This window comes from Rhinolophus sinicus, chromosome 8, assembly GCF_057876585.1.
Source record: "Rhinolophus sinicus isolate RSI-liver-muscle chromosome 8, RSI-T2T, whole genome shotgun sequence".
Taxonomy (NCBI): domain Eukaryota; kingdom Metazoa; phylum Chordata; class Mammalia; order Chiroptera; family Rhinolophidae; genus Rhinolophus; species Rhinolophus sinicus.
In genome coordinates this window covers 81544608-81559283 of record NC_142508.1, presented here as the reverse complement: position 1 = coordinate 81559283, position 14676 = coordinate 81544608, and the positions used below count along the sequence as shown (strand labels likewise).

At 57.5% G+C, this 14676-nt stretch overlaps 1 protein-coding gene across 1 annotated transcript; it reads right to left on the bottom strand.

Moving 5' to 3' along the window:
- Window positions 1–3573: 3573 nt before the first annotated feature.
- Window positions 3574–14448, bottom strand: LOC148757609 (uncharacterized). The gene is made up of 2 exons (XM_088800390.1): window positions 12496–14448; window positions 3574–12042 (listed from the first exon to the last, which is right to left on the bottom strand). The coding sequence occupies exons 1-2, from the start codon at window positions 13798–13800 to the stop codon at window positions 11488–11490; spliced, it is 1860 nt and encodes a 619-aa protein (XP_088656516.1). The 5' UTR covers window positions 13801–14448; the 3' UTR covers window positions 3574–11487.
- Between the last annotated feature and the right edge of the window lie 228 nt (window positions 14449–14676).

Genomic DNA, 14676 nt, shown 5'->3' with positions numbered 1-14676 from the left:
GGCAGAGCAGACCCCTTGGTCTGGGGCCTGCGTTACGCCTGCTGCCACCTAAGGACACTAATTTTGCAGCGTTTACCTGTCACCACAGTCCACTTCTGAGTCCAGCTGTGGTGTCTCCACTGGAAATAACAGCTGCCCACCCCCAGTTGAGAAACCTCGGAGTCCATTGAAAACAATTAGTTTCTCAATGAGAACATCTCAGGGAGGTTTAGAATTTTCTTTTTCAGAGTGTACAGAGTAACATAAATCAGAAAGGGCAATAGTCCACCTGTGTTTTCACTACTGTGACCCTCTTCAACCTGTGCCAGTTTTTATCTCATTTTTGTTTAACTTTATCCATCAGAGTTTAATTTGAGAGCTGGTCGAGAAGACAGTGATGTATAGGTTACATCAAATGCAGCTGAAATTAGTCTGTCCCCAGGGGCTTCAGGCTGAAGGGAGGGACCCGTCCTATTCCTGGGGGTAGAAGAGGATGGGTCCACTCTGCCCCTGAATCCAGCTCCCTCTGCGCCCCGGAGGCTTTATTGCTGCCTCTCGTTTATTGATTTGACCAGATCTGAGGGGCTTGCGAGATTGCGTCCATCCCGGGCTCACACTCCCCAGCCCAGTTGTGGGCTCAAAGTACTGGCCATTGTGGGCAAAAGCGTTTTAGGAGCCAGAAAGGGAGTCCTGTTACCATTGATTTTTCCTCTTCTTTCAATTGTTATCGTCTCTGGGAAAGTGTGTTCAGTTAGCAGTATAGTCTGGCCAAAGAGAATGCTGGCTTTGTTTGTCTGGATGTCCAGAGCAATGCCTGACATCCCACAGAGCACTCAACGAGAGCTGATGAGTGAATGAATGACTGAATGAATGAGTGAATGAATGGGTAGTTTTCTGCTTCCTTATTACGATGCATGTTTCTGCTGGTGTCCAGAATTTTTGGAGAGAACAAACATGACTAGATGAACAGAGTCACTGACATAGGAATCAGTGAGTTGCTCTCATCCTAGAAACTTTCCAAACGCCGCTGATGGATGTTGGGACCTTGAGAATTTGTCATTCAACGCTCATGTATCACCTCAGTGTTCACCAAGACAGCCTGGCCAGGGATGGGACAACCTTCATTAGACATCTCCAGGGATAAGCCACTCAGGCCGTGCCCCATGGGTGAGCATTTTTTCAACGTCCGTTCCCTCCACAGCAGTGATCGCAGTGTGAAATTACGTACTTGTGCAATTATTTGATTAAAGTCTGTCTCCCCACTAGACCCTAAGAACATGACAAGTTCTGTTAATTAACTCACAAGAAAAGTCTGTTTGCTCACCTGTATCCCTAGGCTCGGGCACAGGGCTTAACATCTAGGAAGTGCTCAGTACATCTTTCTGAATGAATGAGTCCAAAACCGCTGGGAGTGGAGGGGAGGCTGTGATTTGTTATCAGCAAGGCAGCAGTGGGGACGGCCGCTAAAAATACCCAGCACGGAAGTCACACTACATGCGACCCCGATCCGCTCAGTCCAAGGGCAGGGGTGGGGGGTTCAGAGAGGCGTGACAAGGTAGCTGGACTGGGGACCAGGTGAAGATGCCCCAGTGGCAAACCGTCAGTGTCTGGCCCTGGACCCACGCCACCCAGTCCAGAAGCTGTCAGCCAGCTGTGTGGTTACTGAGCCTTGAGATGGGGCTGGTCTGAACTGAGACGTGTTGTCAGTGTAAACTACACACCAGGTTTCAAAGGTCTACATGAGCGAAGAATGTAAAGTACATCATTAGTCATTTTTATATTGATTGCATGTTGAAATGATCGTTTTTGATATAACTGGTTAAATAAAATATATTATTAGATTTAATTTCAACTGGGATTTTTTTTTTTCTCTTTTAAAATGTGGCTACAATAAAGTTTAGAAGTGCATGTGTGGCTTGTGTCATTTTCCAGAGCTGGTCTAGAGGAAATTCCTTGGAATACTAAGGGTCAAGGGCCTTCACGTGGGTGCACTACTGGCCGCGCACTCGCCCCTCACCACCTAGCCCGACGAAGGACTGTAGCTTGGACCCAGTTATTTCATTTTCTGCATGTCATCCTGAAGAAATAATCTGAAACATGAGAAAATTCTTTCTACATAAAATTACTAATTGTATCATTATATAGTAAGAATGAAAAACAGAAAATAACCTAAACATCTGAACAGTAGAAGAAGGTAACTCTGTTCCATCTATACCTCAGAATGTCGTGCAGCCATGAGAAACTCTGCTTACCAAAGGTTTTATTCCAACGTGGCCAAATGCTGGGGCAGTGCTCAGCCGCGCTTCAGAATCACCTGCGGACACTGTCACTGTGGGTCCAGGATCCCCGGGGCCACCACTGTGGTGTCACACATACCAGGGATCATGAGTGACTTCTCTTTCTCCTTTCTTTTCTTTCAGTTAAATTGTATTTAATATGCATGCGATAAAAAGAGCATTATACCTGTCTTGTCTTAGGTGAAAAAGGCTGCTCTCAGGAGTTTGCCTGAGTGTTGCAAGTGGGCGCTCAGCACATCAGCTCAGGCAAACCCCAAGCTTTCTTTCTGAAAGTTCACCCTTGGCAGCTTGGACCTGCTGGGTCACTTAGTCTGCTCCGTGGCCCACAGACTTCCCCTGAGGGCAGCAGCTGCAGCGTGGACCCTCCCGTCCTGTAGCCCCACGGGCTGGCACAGGCTGGGTGCCCTGCCAGAGTGCCCTGCACCTGGGCAGGATTGCGCTGCTTCCCTTCCAAGCCCCAGAGGCTACCTGATGACTGTTTCAATGGATGACCTTTGCCAACTAGCTTCTGGTGGGCTTTGTCCCAAGGGCAGTGCCGGCAGGAGAGTAGAAAAAGACAAGACAGGGGGTCCGAGTGTGCCATCCCCTGGTCACCTCCCTGTGTGTCTTCTGATGGGCACAGCTGAGGATACCCCTTACCACCTCCTTCTGGCTTCCAGGAACTGTTTGTTACCCTCTTACCACTGGGCTTCGGGGCTGTGCCGCTTCGGGGCACCTTCTCTGTGCTCCAGTCCCCTTTCCCTTCACCTTCACCGGAGCCCCTTTTAGGAAATCCTCCCTGAAGAATCCTGACCTGAGTGTCCTCTCTTCCCTGCCAGGACCCTGCACTGACAGGGGACTTCACAGGAAAAGCAGGGTCTGTACTGCACAGCGAGTGCCAAGGGGAAAGGCACAAGTTCTGTGGCACGTGGCGTCCGTGAGCCTTGGGGTGGGAGGGCCGGGGCTGAGCTCAGGCCCACAGACCCGAGTGCAAGTTCAAGTTCTGCCCCTTCTGATAGCCATGCGATCCTTACTGAGTTCCTTCACCTCGCCAGGTCTCACCTTCCTTACCTGCGACATGGGGTAAGAACACCTACATTTCATAAGTGTTGTGCACACTAGGTGAGGCCCCTAGCCCTCCTAGTGTGTTGCTGGCTGGCTGGAGTGAACCCCAGTAAACGTTCGCTATCGCTGGGATGGCTCTGAGCCGTGAATGCTAACAAGCCTGTGCCCAGCTCTGCACAGACGGTCACCATGGGCAGGGGTGAGTCCCAAAGCCAGAGGAGGGGAGCGGCCCCGGCGGGAGAGGACGTGCACGTGCAGAAAATCACTTGTTTATTTAAATATTGTACGTATGAAATATGCCAGACGTAGGAAGATGGGCATTGTGGTAATAATCAAAGAGAGGAGAGATAAACGATCAAAAATACAGGAAAGAATTATGAGACATTGGAAATAAAAGTTTTCACCTTTAAACATCTGTATTTCAACCTCAGAATGAGTGTATCTTTCACAGGCTCTCTGAAAGCATTTCCCGGCGGCTCTCTTTGTCTCTGTTCTTCACAAGGCATCTTCTCTTTAACTCTCTTTGGGAGACTTCTTATAAAGGAGGATTTGCCCCTCAAGGGACTATTCCGGTTAGCAAAGTGTTTTATTAAAAATATATGTTTGCGGTCGAGTGCTGAGCGATATAATTAGCTGGTCCCTTCTGTTTTCTTGTAAATGGCTGTATGGCCAAGTTGTAATGAAACATATTGTCAGGACGTTTGACACGTGAAGGGGCCTCAGAAATGGAAGCAGAGAAGGTGTGGGAGGTGGGAGCCCCATAGTAGGACGTGTGGCCGTAACGTGCCCAGTGCTGTGGCCTCATTTCTGCCACTGTGACCGACAGGCCTGCCCCCAGCTCACGGGGTGGTGTTGGGGGCAGGAGGTGACCCTGCTCTGTGTCCCCTCTCGGAGGTGGAGGCTGGGATCCATGGCCCCAGACAGTCAGAGCTTTGGTCACTTCATTACCACGTGCTCCAGCCACAGGCCTTGGAAAAGTATATGCGTTTAAGCAAATCTTGTGTCCTTTACAAAGTATCAGTTCCTCCCTTGAGTTTACTGAATGTCACGTCATACAGTGTTCTTACACTGACTCATTCAGTGTAGATCAGATGTGTCCCTTCCGGGGGTCTGGAAAGACGTAAGGCGAGCTGTGCCCCACCCCTGGTCCTCAGAGGCTGGGGACCTTCTCTCTTAAATATTCAGTCATCGCAGCCAGAAGACAGCACACCACACCCCTGAGTGAGATCCACTTGTGGGTCCCCCCAGAAACTTCACGCAGTTTCCTGTAGAAAATTCCTTCATACTCTTATTGGAGCGTATTAGTCTATTTTCAATATGAATCTAACAGGCTTAGATGTCTGTTTCCATGACAGCTAAGAGGCTGACACTGTAAGAAGACAGACAGAAAGGCACGTCCGCTCGCCGAGGCTTCTGCAGCTATTTATTATAGGGGCAGCAGAAACATGTTAACTTAGAAATCGACTAAACCCTTTTTTAAAAAAATCACGAGCATGTACAGTGCATAGTAAATTATTAACATCAACTGTTTAGCAAACCTTATCACTCAGAAAAGTAACTTTTATAGATATCTCCCTATAAAGAAGGCATTCTGTGAGCATGCTGGAGACGTCACATCACTCAGGCCCCGTGAGGCTGTGTGCACACACGATGTACATTTACATCGATGCACCTTGGATGGGACTCCCCTCGACTGCGTGTGCGTGTTGGTTGGGGTCCCATTAGAGAACTCAGGATTTGGGTGGAATTCACCCAGAAAGCTGAACAATTATGGAACAGCAGCACCCTTAGAACAAAATGACCTTTTCATCAAGTTACAAAACATTAAAGGTTAAAGAATGTTTGAAAGGAAGTTAATACTTTTAAAACATTGGGAAAATTGCCATCCTTTCAAAGACCGGACCCAAATGAGAGGGAAGTGTGGCGGGATGACGTCCAGCCTGGGAGGGCGGCCTCCTCGGGGGTGACACGGCAGGCCTGTGGCCGGCACAGCCCAGCACTCATGCAGGGAACCCCTAGCAGGCTGCCTCCTAATTGCAATTTTGAAGGCACATTTCTTCCTCTCACAAGTGGCCATGGCAAAGCGAGCAAATCAATGCGAGTGTCAGATACTCCAGGCTTCTAGTTTCCATCTGACCTGGATGGTGCAAATTCCAGTTGCTACTAACAGGGAAAATAGAAATATCAGTGAGGCTCCTCACCGTACCCCTTCCTTTAATTAGCTCCCAGAAAGGCCTGAGAAATATGCCTGCTGGCCCTGCAAATGCCCACTCTTTCTAGAAGGCGGGAGGCCTGTGCCTGCCCTGCCTTCCGTTTCCGTGGCCCCACTCCCAGCACTGCTTGCATCCGCCTCACCCACTCAGAAGCCTTTGTCTCCCAGGGGCCTGACCTGGGGGCGCATCATTATTGCACAACTGCTGTGTGTCAGGCTCTTCACCAAAGACCAGCATCTCAGGGCAGCCCCCTGGTCCCTGGGACGTGGGCTCTCCAGGGGCTGGCCCAGGACCATACAGCAAGTGACAGTCCCTCTCTCAAACCCTGGTCTGAGGGCAATCTCCCAGCACGGGGCCCGAAGAAGCAGAGGCTTCAGAAGTCATCTCTAACTTGATAAAATTTTCCTCCAGGAGTCCCTGCTCAATGCTTAAGATGGGGAGTCCCTGCCCACCTCAGAGATGACAGAGATGAGGCTCAGAGAGTGGGGGCAGTCTGCTCCAGGCCCCAGGGGGTTAGGGCCGCCTGTGCCTGGCCTGCGTGGTAGCTCATAGCTCACAGTGCCCTAAGGTCGGCCCAGGGCACGCGCATGTGCAAAGCAGACCTCTGCGAGCTTGGCCCTCCGATGCTGCTGCTGGGCTCCCTCCCCTAAGAGAAGCGGGCTCCCCGCCTGTCTCCCCTTAGGCTTCCCCTTGTTGAGTCTGTATGCACCTCAGATGGGGCGTCTGTCCTCAGAAACGGAGCAGCTTGCGTTTGCTGGACATTTGAGACACGAGTGGCTCCTTGACACGTTGCATTGTTGGACGACGACTCTGGTCCATTTTCAAGTCTCATTTTCCTGGCGGGCAGTGAGCCCTGAGCAGGAGGGAGGAGGGTTGTGGGTTGCCTCCCTGCCACGCAGGGCTCCCGCCCCAGACCCACGCTGCCTCCAGGCCACGGCCGTCTGGTGGGAGCTTCTTCTGGTGGGAGCTGGCCATTCAAGTCAGCGGGGACTGAAGAGCATCTGGAAAAGCACGGGCCTCTTTGTACCTGAACTGACCGTCAGTGGCAGTTTTCCAAGTGTATCGCCTGCAAGGCCCTTCTCTTCAGCCAAACATTCCTGAGAAACCTAATTGATGCAGAAGTGTTCTTATGAACTAAGTAAGTCCCTATTTGAGCGACATATTTCGAAGGTGTTGATAGTATCTGCAAGGTGATCACAATCAAAACCGACTCTCAAGTTCGTATCCAGCACCTACGGTTTGTATTTCCAAAGGGTTATTTCGCCAGCTTGGGGCCACATGCTGAGAGCCCCCACCCCTGGGCTCCCCTGTGATGAGCTCTGAGGATGGCTGTGGGGACTGACTGACTGAGAGAGCGGGACTCGGGTGGACGCCTGACCCTGCGCACCCTGGTGGCTCGGAGGGGGAGGGGCTCAAGCTGTCCCCCTGGGGTGTCGGTGGGACCTGACTCAAGTCCCACTACTCGGAGAAAACACACACTTCCCACTGCACAGCAGAAAAAGACAACCCCGTCTAAGCGCTCAGTGTCCTTTAAGTCTGCGGGGCCAGGGCAGCCCCAGGATACCTGGTACCAGATGACCACAGGAGGGCAGGGTGGACAGACACAGCCACTGGTCCTTGGCAGAAGTCCCCACTGAGTCCTGAGCTCAGCTCACCCGTGGAGACCCCTTTCCTGTGCTACCAGAGGTCAGCGTCTTTTCAGAGCTGACTGCTTCTTTGTGTGCATGCACTTATTTCCACACCTTTCCTGGCTGGGTGTCATCAGTAGCTGTGCCATACGCACGTCCTTGCTTGCACGCCTTTGCACACCTTTGCACACTCGGGAGCCCCAGCCTTAAGGTGTTTCCAGGGGAGGAGCTCTGTCTGCTCAGGCTTTTCCCAGGGGCAAGGCTCCCACAGCCTCGCCAAGGTTGGCAGCCCCAGGCAGGCACAGGCACAGGCCTTGGGGTTCCCAACCTCATCCCCACTCCCAGAACCCTGGATTGTGGCGCCCACCTGGGAGCATAGTTCTCTCTGCTCAGGGCAGTTGGTCAGCTCTAGAATTTCATTACTGGGGGGCTTTGGGGAGGGTGGCCATGGTCCAGGGTTGTGTCACAGCAGCAAACACAGTTGTAACTGTGTGCTAGGTTTGCTGGGAGAACCCAGAGAAGCCAGTTGGGGTGGAGGGGCTGGAGCTCTTAGACTCTCCTTGGTGTCACCGCCTCTGTCTGTGATCCATCAGCGCTCCAAGTGCACGACCTCTGGTCACTGCAGCTCACCTGGCCCCCCAGGCCACCCCCTCCCTGCCCCACCTGTCCCTCTTGTCCTTGGGGGCAGAGCAGCCGCCCCTGCGGTCCTGCCTCCAGAGGGCGCTGGAGGGGAGGTGGTACTGAGGGGAGCCCTGGGACTCCACCTAATTTGAATATTTCGCTGGCTGCCGGCGGTCTGGTCAATTTATCATGCAAATGCTAGTGCCCTCTGCGCGGAGAGGAGCCGGCACCGCGCAGGAGAGCGGCGCCCCATTGGTGGCCCAGACAGAGGCATTTGTAATATTTTTCTTTGGGCATTAGAGTCATTTACCAATGCCATCTCTGCAACTGCAGGCACTGCATCATAAGCCACTTAAAGGGTTTTATTGACAGCTTTGAAACTTCTTCACACGTTCTTTTATTTTAAACTAAGCGCCAACCTGTTTCTGACCTCCCCTCCCCCCACCTAACAAGTGGCAGCAACTAAAACTATTTTGTTCCCTCGGGACCTGGGCGCTGGGTGGCGGCCCCTGCCTTGCCATTTGCAGGACTAGACCTCTTTGGGGTGAGCATTTGGTGGACCTGAAGTTAATAACCTTTGCGAATTCGTATAGGGGTCGTGGAGGGACTGACAAAGAGACAAAATACAACAAGAAACCAGAGGAGGAGGGAGGGAGGAAGACGATGGAAGGGAAGGAAGGCTCGGAGCTGTCCTGCCGAGGAGGACGAACTTAGAATTCTCTAAGCTTCCGAGATCAGACTATCTGCATACAAAGAATGTGACCCTCTGACCACTCTGTCCCCAAGAACTCCAGCTCTCCCATCTTGGGAACACAAGTGACAGGCACCAAATTTGAAGAGATAAACGAGAAAGATCGAGGTCCCCGCCCGTGTCCCCCTCGCTTACATCTGTCCTACTGAGAACTGCCTTAGTCTTCCCATGCGGAATTCAGGGACAAACACAAACCGTAATGAGGACAGAAAGAAAGCAGCAATGAGGGGGGACGGAAAGGAAAGGAGATTCTTTCTCTTCTTGCAAATTCCCTGTCTAGGCAGTGAGGTCACCAGGCGTGCAAAGCTGGGCTGCCCGGTGTGCCAGGACCTCGTCCTCCAGCTCCCTGCACTGCAGGAGCTGAGCCCAGCCTGGCACGGGTGCCCACGCATGGACTCAGCACCCGCGGCTGCCTGAAGCTCCTGTACCGGCACAGGACCCACGGGCATCTGCCTCCAGCTGCCAGCAGGGCGTGAGCCCCACCGCGGCTGCAGCCCTCTTAGTGTAGGTTTAGGTTTGTTGTTTTTTTAAGCTCTTCCCAAATGGTTCCCCAAAATCCATTTCACCCGGAGTGGGAAAAAGACACGCCTTGCTGCTGGAGTTATTCGGGGAAACTCACCCGGCAAGCCAAGTCGTCGTGTGGGATTTGACAAAAGAGTGTTTGCGGGTGACGCGCCTCCAAGACGGACTTTACGCCTATCTGTGCCTTTTAGACTAACACACAGACTTGTCATTTTCTTTATTTAATCTTTGGTCGCCTTAAAAAGTTTTTTTGAAAGTTCGGTAAATGATTGAGCTTGAAAGAGAATTACGGACAAAAGAGGAGTCGTAGAGTCTAAAATGGGATCCACGAGGAGGAGACGTGGGGCTGGGAGAGGAAACTCCATGCCACCCTGGGAAACCCAGCAAGATGGGTGTGCAGGCGCCTGAGCCCCCGGGATAACCCTGGTCCCGCCCCCCTCCCTCCCTGTTAGCCTTATAGTTTTTGTTTCAAGACATTTATGACTGCCTGAAAATCCTGAGTTAGAAAAAAATGAGCCCTGGACGTGGGGGCCCTGCTGCCCGGCTTCCTGGAGAGCAGGGCTCCACCAGGACGGCTGCCACCCAAGCTGTGTGCGTCCAGCCCCTCCCAGTTCAGGGCCGGGGCAGCCTTGCTCAGCCGCACCCAGCAACCATCAGCATCAACGCGGCCAGTGGGGAGCTTTTCATTATTTTATTTTTTGCCTTTGAATCGAGTGGTTCTGGAGGGCATGGCGTTCAGTGAGCGTAGCTGGCAAAGTTGGGCCAACCTCTGTGCCCTGAGCTACCAGAAATGTACAAAGTAGGAAGCGCTGCCGAGGGAGGGGAGGGGAGGATTGGGAGGGAGCCTGGTATTGAGCCCTGGGGGAGGGTCAGGCACTTGCACCCCCACCACCAGTTCTTAACCCAGGGCCCAGAGTGGTCTCCTTCTATTCTTAGGACGTTGCCCCCCCCACCCCAGCTCACACCGAGAGGCCCCATGATGCAGTGCCCCCAGGCCCCACACAAGTGGCATTATATACAGCCCAATTTTCGAAGGTTTATTTCATGTCAAGCTGTAAAAGTTTTTGGGAGAATTTACAGACAAAATATCTGTTTCCATAAAACAAAGCTACCAGAAAAAAATGTACTTTTAGCAAACAGTTTACTGCCTGGCCAGCGCTTGACCCCAGGGTCCAAACCCTAAGCACTTGGGCAGAGGCAGAGGTCCAGGCCCAGTTCCTGGGTGAGGTGTGCAGGTGGCCCCAGTCAACTTCCCTCCTGCCCAGCCAGACTGTGGTGTGAGGACGAGTGTGGAGGGGCAGAGCCCAGGCCCGGAGTTCCAGGCAGGCGAGCACCTGCACCGCTGAACAGAACCGGGCTCCCAGAAGGCCCACTGCCAGACTGGGGACCCTCACACCTTGAAATGGGGTGCAGGCTCCCCTAGCGGACTACCTAGGTGCCCTGTCTCTCCAGGTAGTGCCTCCCTCCGGGCACTGAGAAACCCTCTCCTAGGTGTGGGCTTAGGCCCCTGGGTTCCCAGGACCCCAAGCCAACCCGAAGCTTCCAGAGCCCCTTTTTCCTGAAGTCGTTTCCCTCGCCGGCCATCCCAAATTAGGACGCATTTCAGCCTAGTTCGGACAGGCGGCTGTCACCTGCTCCCTTCAAGCGCATCTTGAACCCAACCTGGGCAACTCCCGCTGGGCAGGAACTTCCTGACTCCTGCGGGAGGCCTGAGGGCCACACCCCACCCCGCCACCCGCCACCCGCCACCCGCCTGAACCTCGCCGAGTTCCACCTGCTTTTCCTTCCACTCTCCCCGGACCCGTGAGGAGGCTCCGGTGAGCCAAGAGCAGGCACTCCCCTGGGGTCCCAGATGGGCCCAGGGTCTGGCCGCCTCTGGCTCCTGGAGTTCAGAAAGCTGGAGCCAGGTTTCGAACCCCTGCACTGATGGAGAGGCATTTGGGGGCATCGTTACTGACCTGGGCTCAGTGCTCTGCCGCGGAGCAGGAGCAGGGTCCCACTGGGCCCAAGGCAACCTTGGAGCTCAGGAGTTGTTTTCACCGGTCCCTGGGAATTTTCTGGGCCCTAAACGTTACCACCCAGGTGCGGGGTGCACCACCAGCTGCAGCCGGAGCCTCTATGAGCCCCTGCCAGTGGGGGTTCCTTGTTCCCACGCTGCTCCTCAGCCCACGTTTCTTCCTTTGATTTTTCGGGGTTTAAAAAATTATTCCCAGAAATGGGCACCTCTGGGGTGGGGTGTGGGGAGCACCTCACTGGCTTAGGGGGTGCGTTGTGGTGAGTCGAGTGCGCTCAGAAGTTAGCAGGTGCTTGTGCGGCCGCACTGCTGCCATTGCTTTTCCAAGGTACCTGCGGCTCGTCGCAGTGGGGTACAATTCTACAGTGTGTTTCCACGGAACTGCAGCCCCTCCGCCAGGCGCCGGCTTTTCGGTCCTCTAATCGAGCGTGAGAGCAGTGCGGCCGTAGGAGGCGGTGCGCGAGGCCCGCATCCACAGCGGCTGAGCCCTCCTTCCCGCGGGAACCAGCCCACTGAGCGCCGCCGCGGCGTCCCCGGCATCCCTGCGCTCGCCCGACAGCCCTTCTCGGATCCCTTCTAACGTGGCGGTACCAACAGACGCACGGGTGTTGACCCACTGGTGTAGTTGACTCTGAGGGGCACAGCTCACCAGGCCCCCGGACCGGAGTTTTGCCGTAGGAATCAAGTCGGGAGGGCGGCCAGGGAGAGCTGCCCGGCAGACACCGAGGTCCCGCGTGCAGTTCTTGGGACGTGTGTCTGGCAAGAAGGGCCCTTTGGCCTGACCACACTGATCGGGGACAAATGTGAAGCTGTTTGTTCTCTGGACCGTGCAGGCGGGTGGGCGGCGGAGGGGGTAGCAAGACGCGAAGGCGCTGGCACTGCAGCCACACGCAGGCCCGCGCCCGGGAGAACGGCGTCCGGAACTACCGGCCAGGTCCGGCCCAGCAGACACACGGCCCTGCCCTTTCTCGCTCTGTGAATGACAGTGAATTACAGGTGCCCTACTACCTGGACGCCTCTTCTCCCTAAATCGAGCCCGTGATTCTTACTGGGATTGCCTTTCCTTCCCCCCTCACGCCTCACTGTCAGGCCCTGTCACGCAGCAGCCAGGAGGGGCCTGGCAAAGTTTTGGCTTGCGACTTTGCGGGTAAGACCTGCCGGGCGACCTCGACAGCCCCCGGCTCGGCCGAGCTGCGGCGGGTTAAGCCCCTGCGTCACGGCAGCTTCGGCGTTTACACCGCGCCTGGTGCGGGTTTGGGAAGCTTCCTTCCTTGTCTCCCGCGCCACACCCAGGCCACAGGACAGGGCAGAGAACTTGGCTGGGCTGACGCTGTCCCCTCATCCGCCCCCTCCCCGGAATGGCTTGCAGAACTGATCACGTTTTGAGGTGCCGACATCAAAGGGGGTACAGTGGCTCAGCGCTCACCGTAGAGATCAGGGCTCCAGGCTGTGCCCAGCGGGGACAGGCAAGGCGGCGCGGGCGCAGTGTGCCTCCGCAGAGCCCGCGTTGTGCGTGACGGGCTGTCGCTGCGATGTGCAGCTCACTGACACTGATGGATGCGCCAATGGCTGGACGGACAGATGTTAGGGCGGGTCGCACCGCGCGCGGCGCCGCGATCGGGCGGTGGCCGCGGCCGGCAGGGGGAGAGGGCGCAGGGAACCGAGGTTTGGACAGCAGCTCTGGGAAGGGAAGGAAGAGGTGGAAGCACGAATCCGGGCGAAACTCCCTGCCTTCGGTGTGCGCGGCGCTCAGCCCGGGGAAGGTGAGCCGGGGCGGGCAGAAGCTGACCTCGCGCGGCGCCCGTGCTCCTCCAGGAAAGGGGCGTCCAGCGGCGCGACCAGACCGTGAGGCCGCGGGCAGCGTCAGCCAACTCACCGTTTCCTCGTTCGCAAGAAGCGTTTCACGCCCCACGGCCGCGTCTCCCGGGCCTGGAGGGCCAGTGGCTCCGGCCTGTGCGGCCGCCGCGCCCCGCCCCGAGCCCGCCCCGCGCGGCCAGCCCCGGCCGCCGAGCCCCGCAGCGCCCCTGCCCAGCGCCCCCGCGCCCCCAGCGCTGCAGGCGGCCGGAGGCGGAGGACGGCAGGGCGCGTGTGGCGCGGGGCGCCCGGGCCGAGCCCCGGCCCGCGGACGGACGTCACCGTCAGGGTGAGAGCGCAGCCTCCGGTCTGAAAGGAGAGAAAGCAGCCCGTGAACTTTGCGAACAAACTTGAGAAAACAGTCACAAAGAAACAATAAGGAGGACAGAGGGTTGGAAGAAGAGGGAGAAAGGGACCAAAAAGAGGGAAAAAGAAGGAAAAAGGAGGGGCGGCAGGAAGGAGGAGGCTGGGCTACAGCCCGGGGCGCTCGGGCGGCCGGTCCCCGGCGCGGGCTCGGGCCCCCGCCCGCCGCGCTGTCCGCCCCGGGGCTCCGGGGAGCGGCGCCGCCTCCGGGGCTCCGGGCCCAGCGGCCGCCTCGAGCCCCCGCCCCGCCGCCCAGCAGCGCCCGGAGCGGCCCCGCCGCGGCCGCCCCGTTCCCGGCCCGCGAGCTGCCCAGGGAGACGCAATCGAGCCCGCAGCACATCGATGCGCCGCCGCCCGCGCCGCTCCTGCTCCGGCTGCCGCTCCGCCGCCACCGCCCGGGGATCGTCCCGCTGAGCTGCGGCGCCCGGAGGTGAGCCCGCGCCGCCCCGCCCCGCCCCCGCAGCGCTGCCCGCGCCCTGGTGCGCTGCCCATTAGGCGCCCCAGCGACCCCCATCACCCAATCAATAATCAATTTCTTTCGCTCAGGACCGCGGCCGGCCGGGCTCCCGGCGCCGTGCCCCTTCCCGGGGCCGCCCTGGGGCGGGGGCTGGTTTGGGAAGAAGAGTGCCTTCCCCGACCCGAACCGCCCTCGGGTCCGCGGGCGCGGGGGGCGGGGGGTGCGGGGAGCTGGGGTGGGGGTCCGCAGTTTCCCCAGTCTGGAGAGGAAACTTGCAGGCACCCCTCCTGCTGCGACCCCCCGGGACTGGCCCGGGAAAGTTTGCCGGGGAAAAAAATCGGGGGAAGTGGTGGAGAGGGTCCCGGGGGAGGAGCCGGGTGGCGCGAGGTCCGAGAGCGCCCCCCGCCCCCGCTCCCGCCCGCGGCTGCCTCCTCCCTAAGGGGGTCCCCGGGGGTCGCGGGCCCAAGCCGGGGGCTCTGGGCGCGACCGGCGAAGAGGAGTGCCGCCCGGGCGGGGGGCGAGGCCGGGCGGGAAGGGCTGGCGGGGGTGGGGGCGGGCGCCCCGGGACCGAATCGGCGGGGCCGGCGTGTGCGCACAGGGCGGGGGCGGACGGGCGGCATCTCCCCCCCACCCCGGGCGGGGCGGGGGTCCCCGGCAGGCGGGCGCGCGGTGACACGACCATCTCCTTTTCCTCTAAGCTTGCCTGGTGCCGACGCCGCCGCTCCCGCCGCGCTGCGGGCAGAAGGCTGGACCGCCGAGCCCCGGGCCGCGGCGCGTCCCCCGATGCCGTGACCCCTGCCCGGGCCCGGGGCCGCTCCCGCGCTCCTCCTCCCAGTCCTCTCCCCGCCCCCCGGCCCCGAACCCCAGCTCCGCGTCTGGGGACCGGGCGGGGGGGCAGGGCCGCCGCTCGTCCCCGCCCCCTCCCCGGCCTCT

What these genes read in the sequence shown, in the direction of transcription:
- LOC148757609 (XM_088800390.1), bottom strand. Translation starts at nt 13,800, where the DNA reads ATGGGGGTCGCTGGGGCGCCTAATGGGCAGCGCACCAGGGCGCGGGCA. An exon ending in CTGGAGCCCTGATCTCTACG is followed by an intron (nt 12,043 to 12,495) that starts GTGAGCGCTGAG and finishes TGTCATTCACAG; the next exon opens with AGCGAGAAAGGGCAGGGCCG.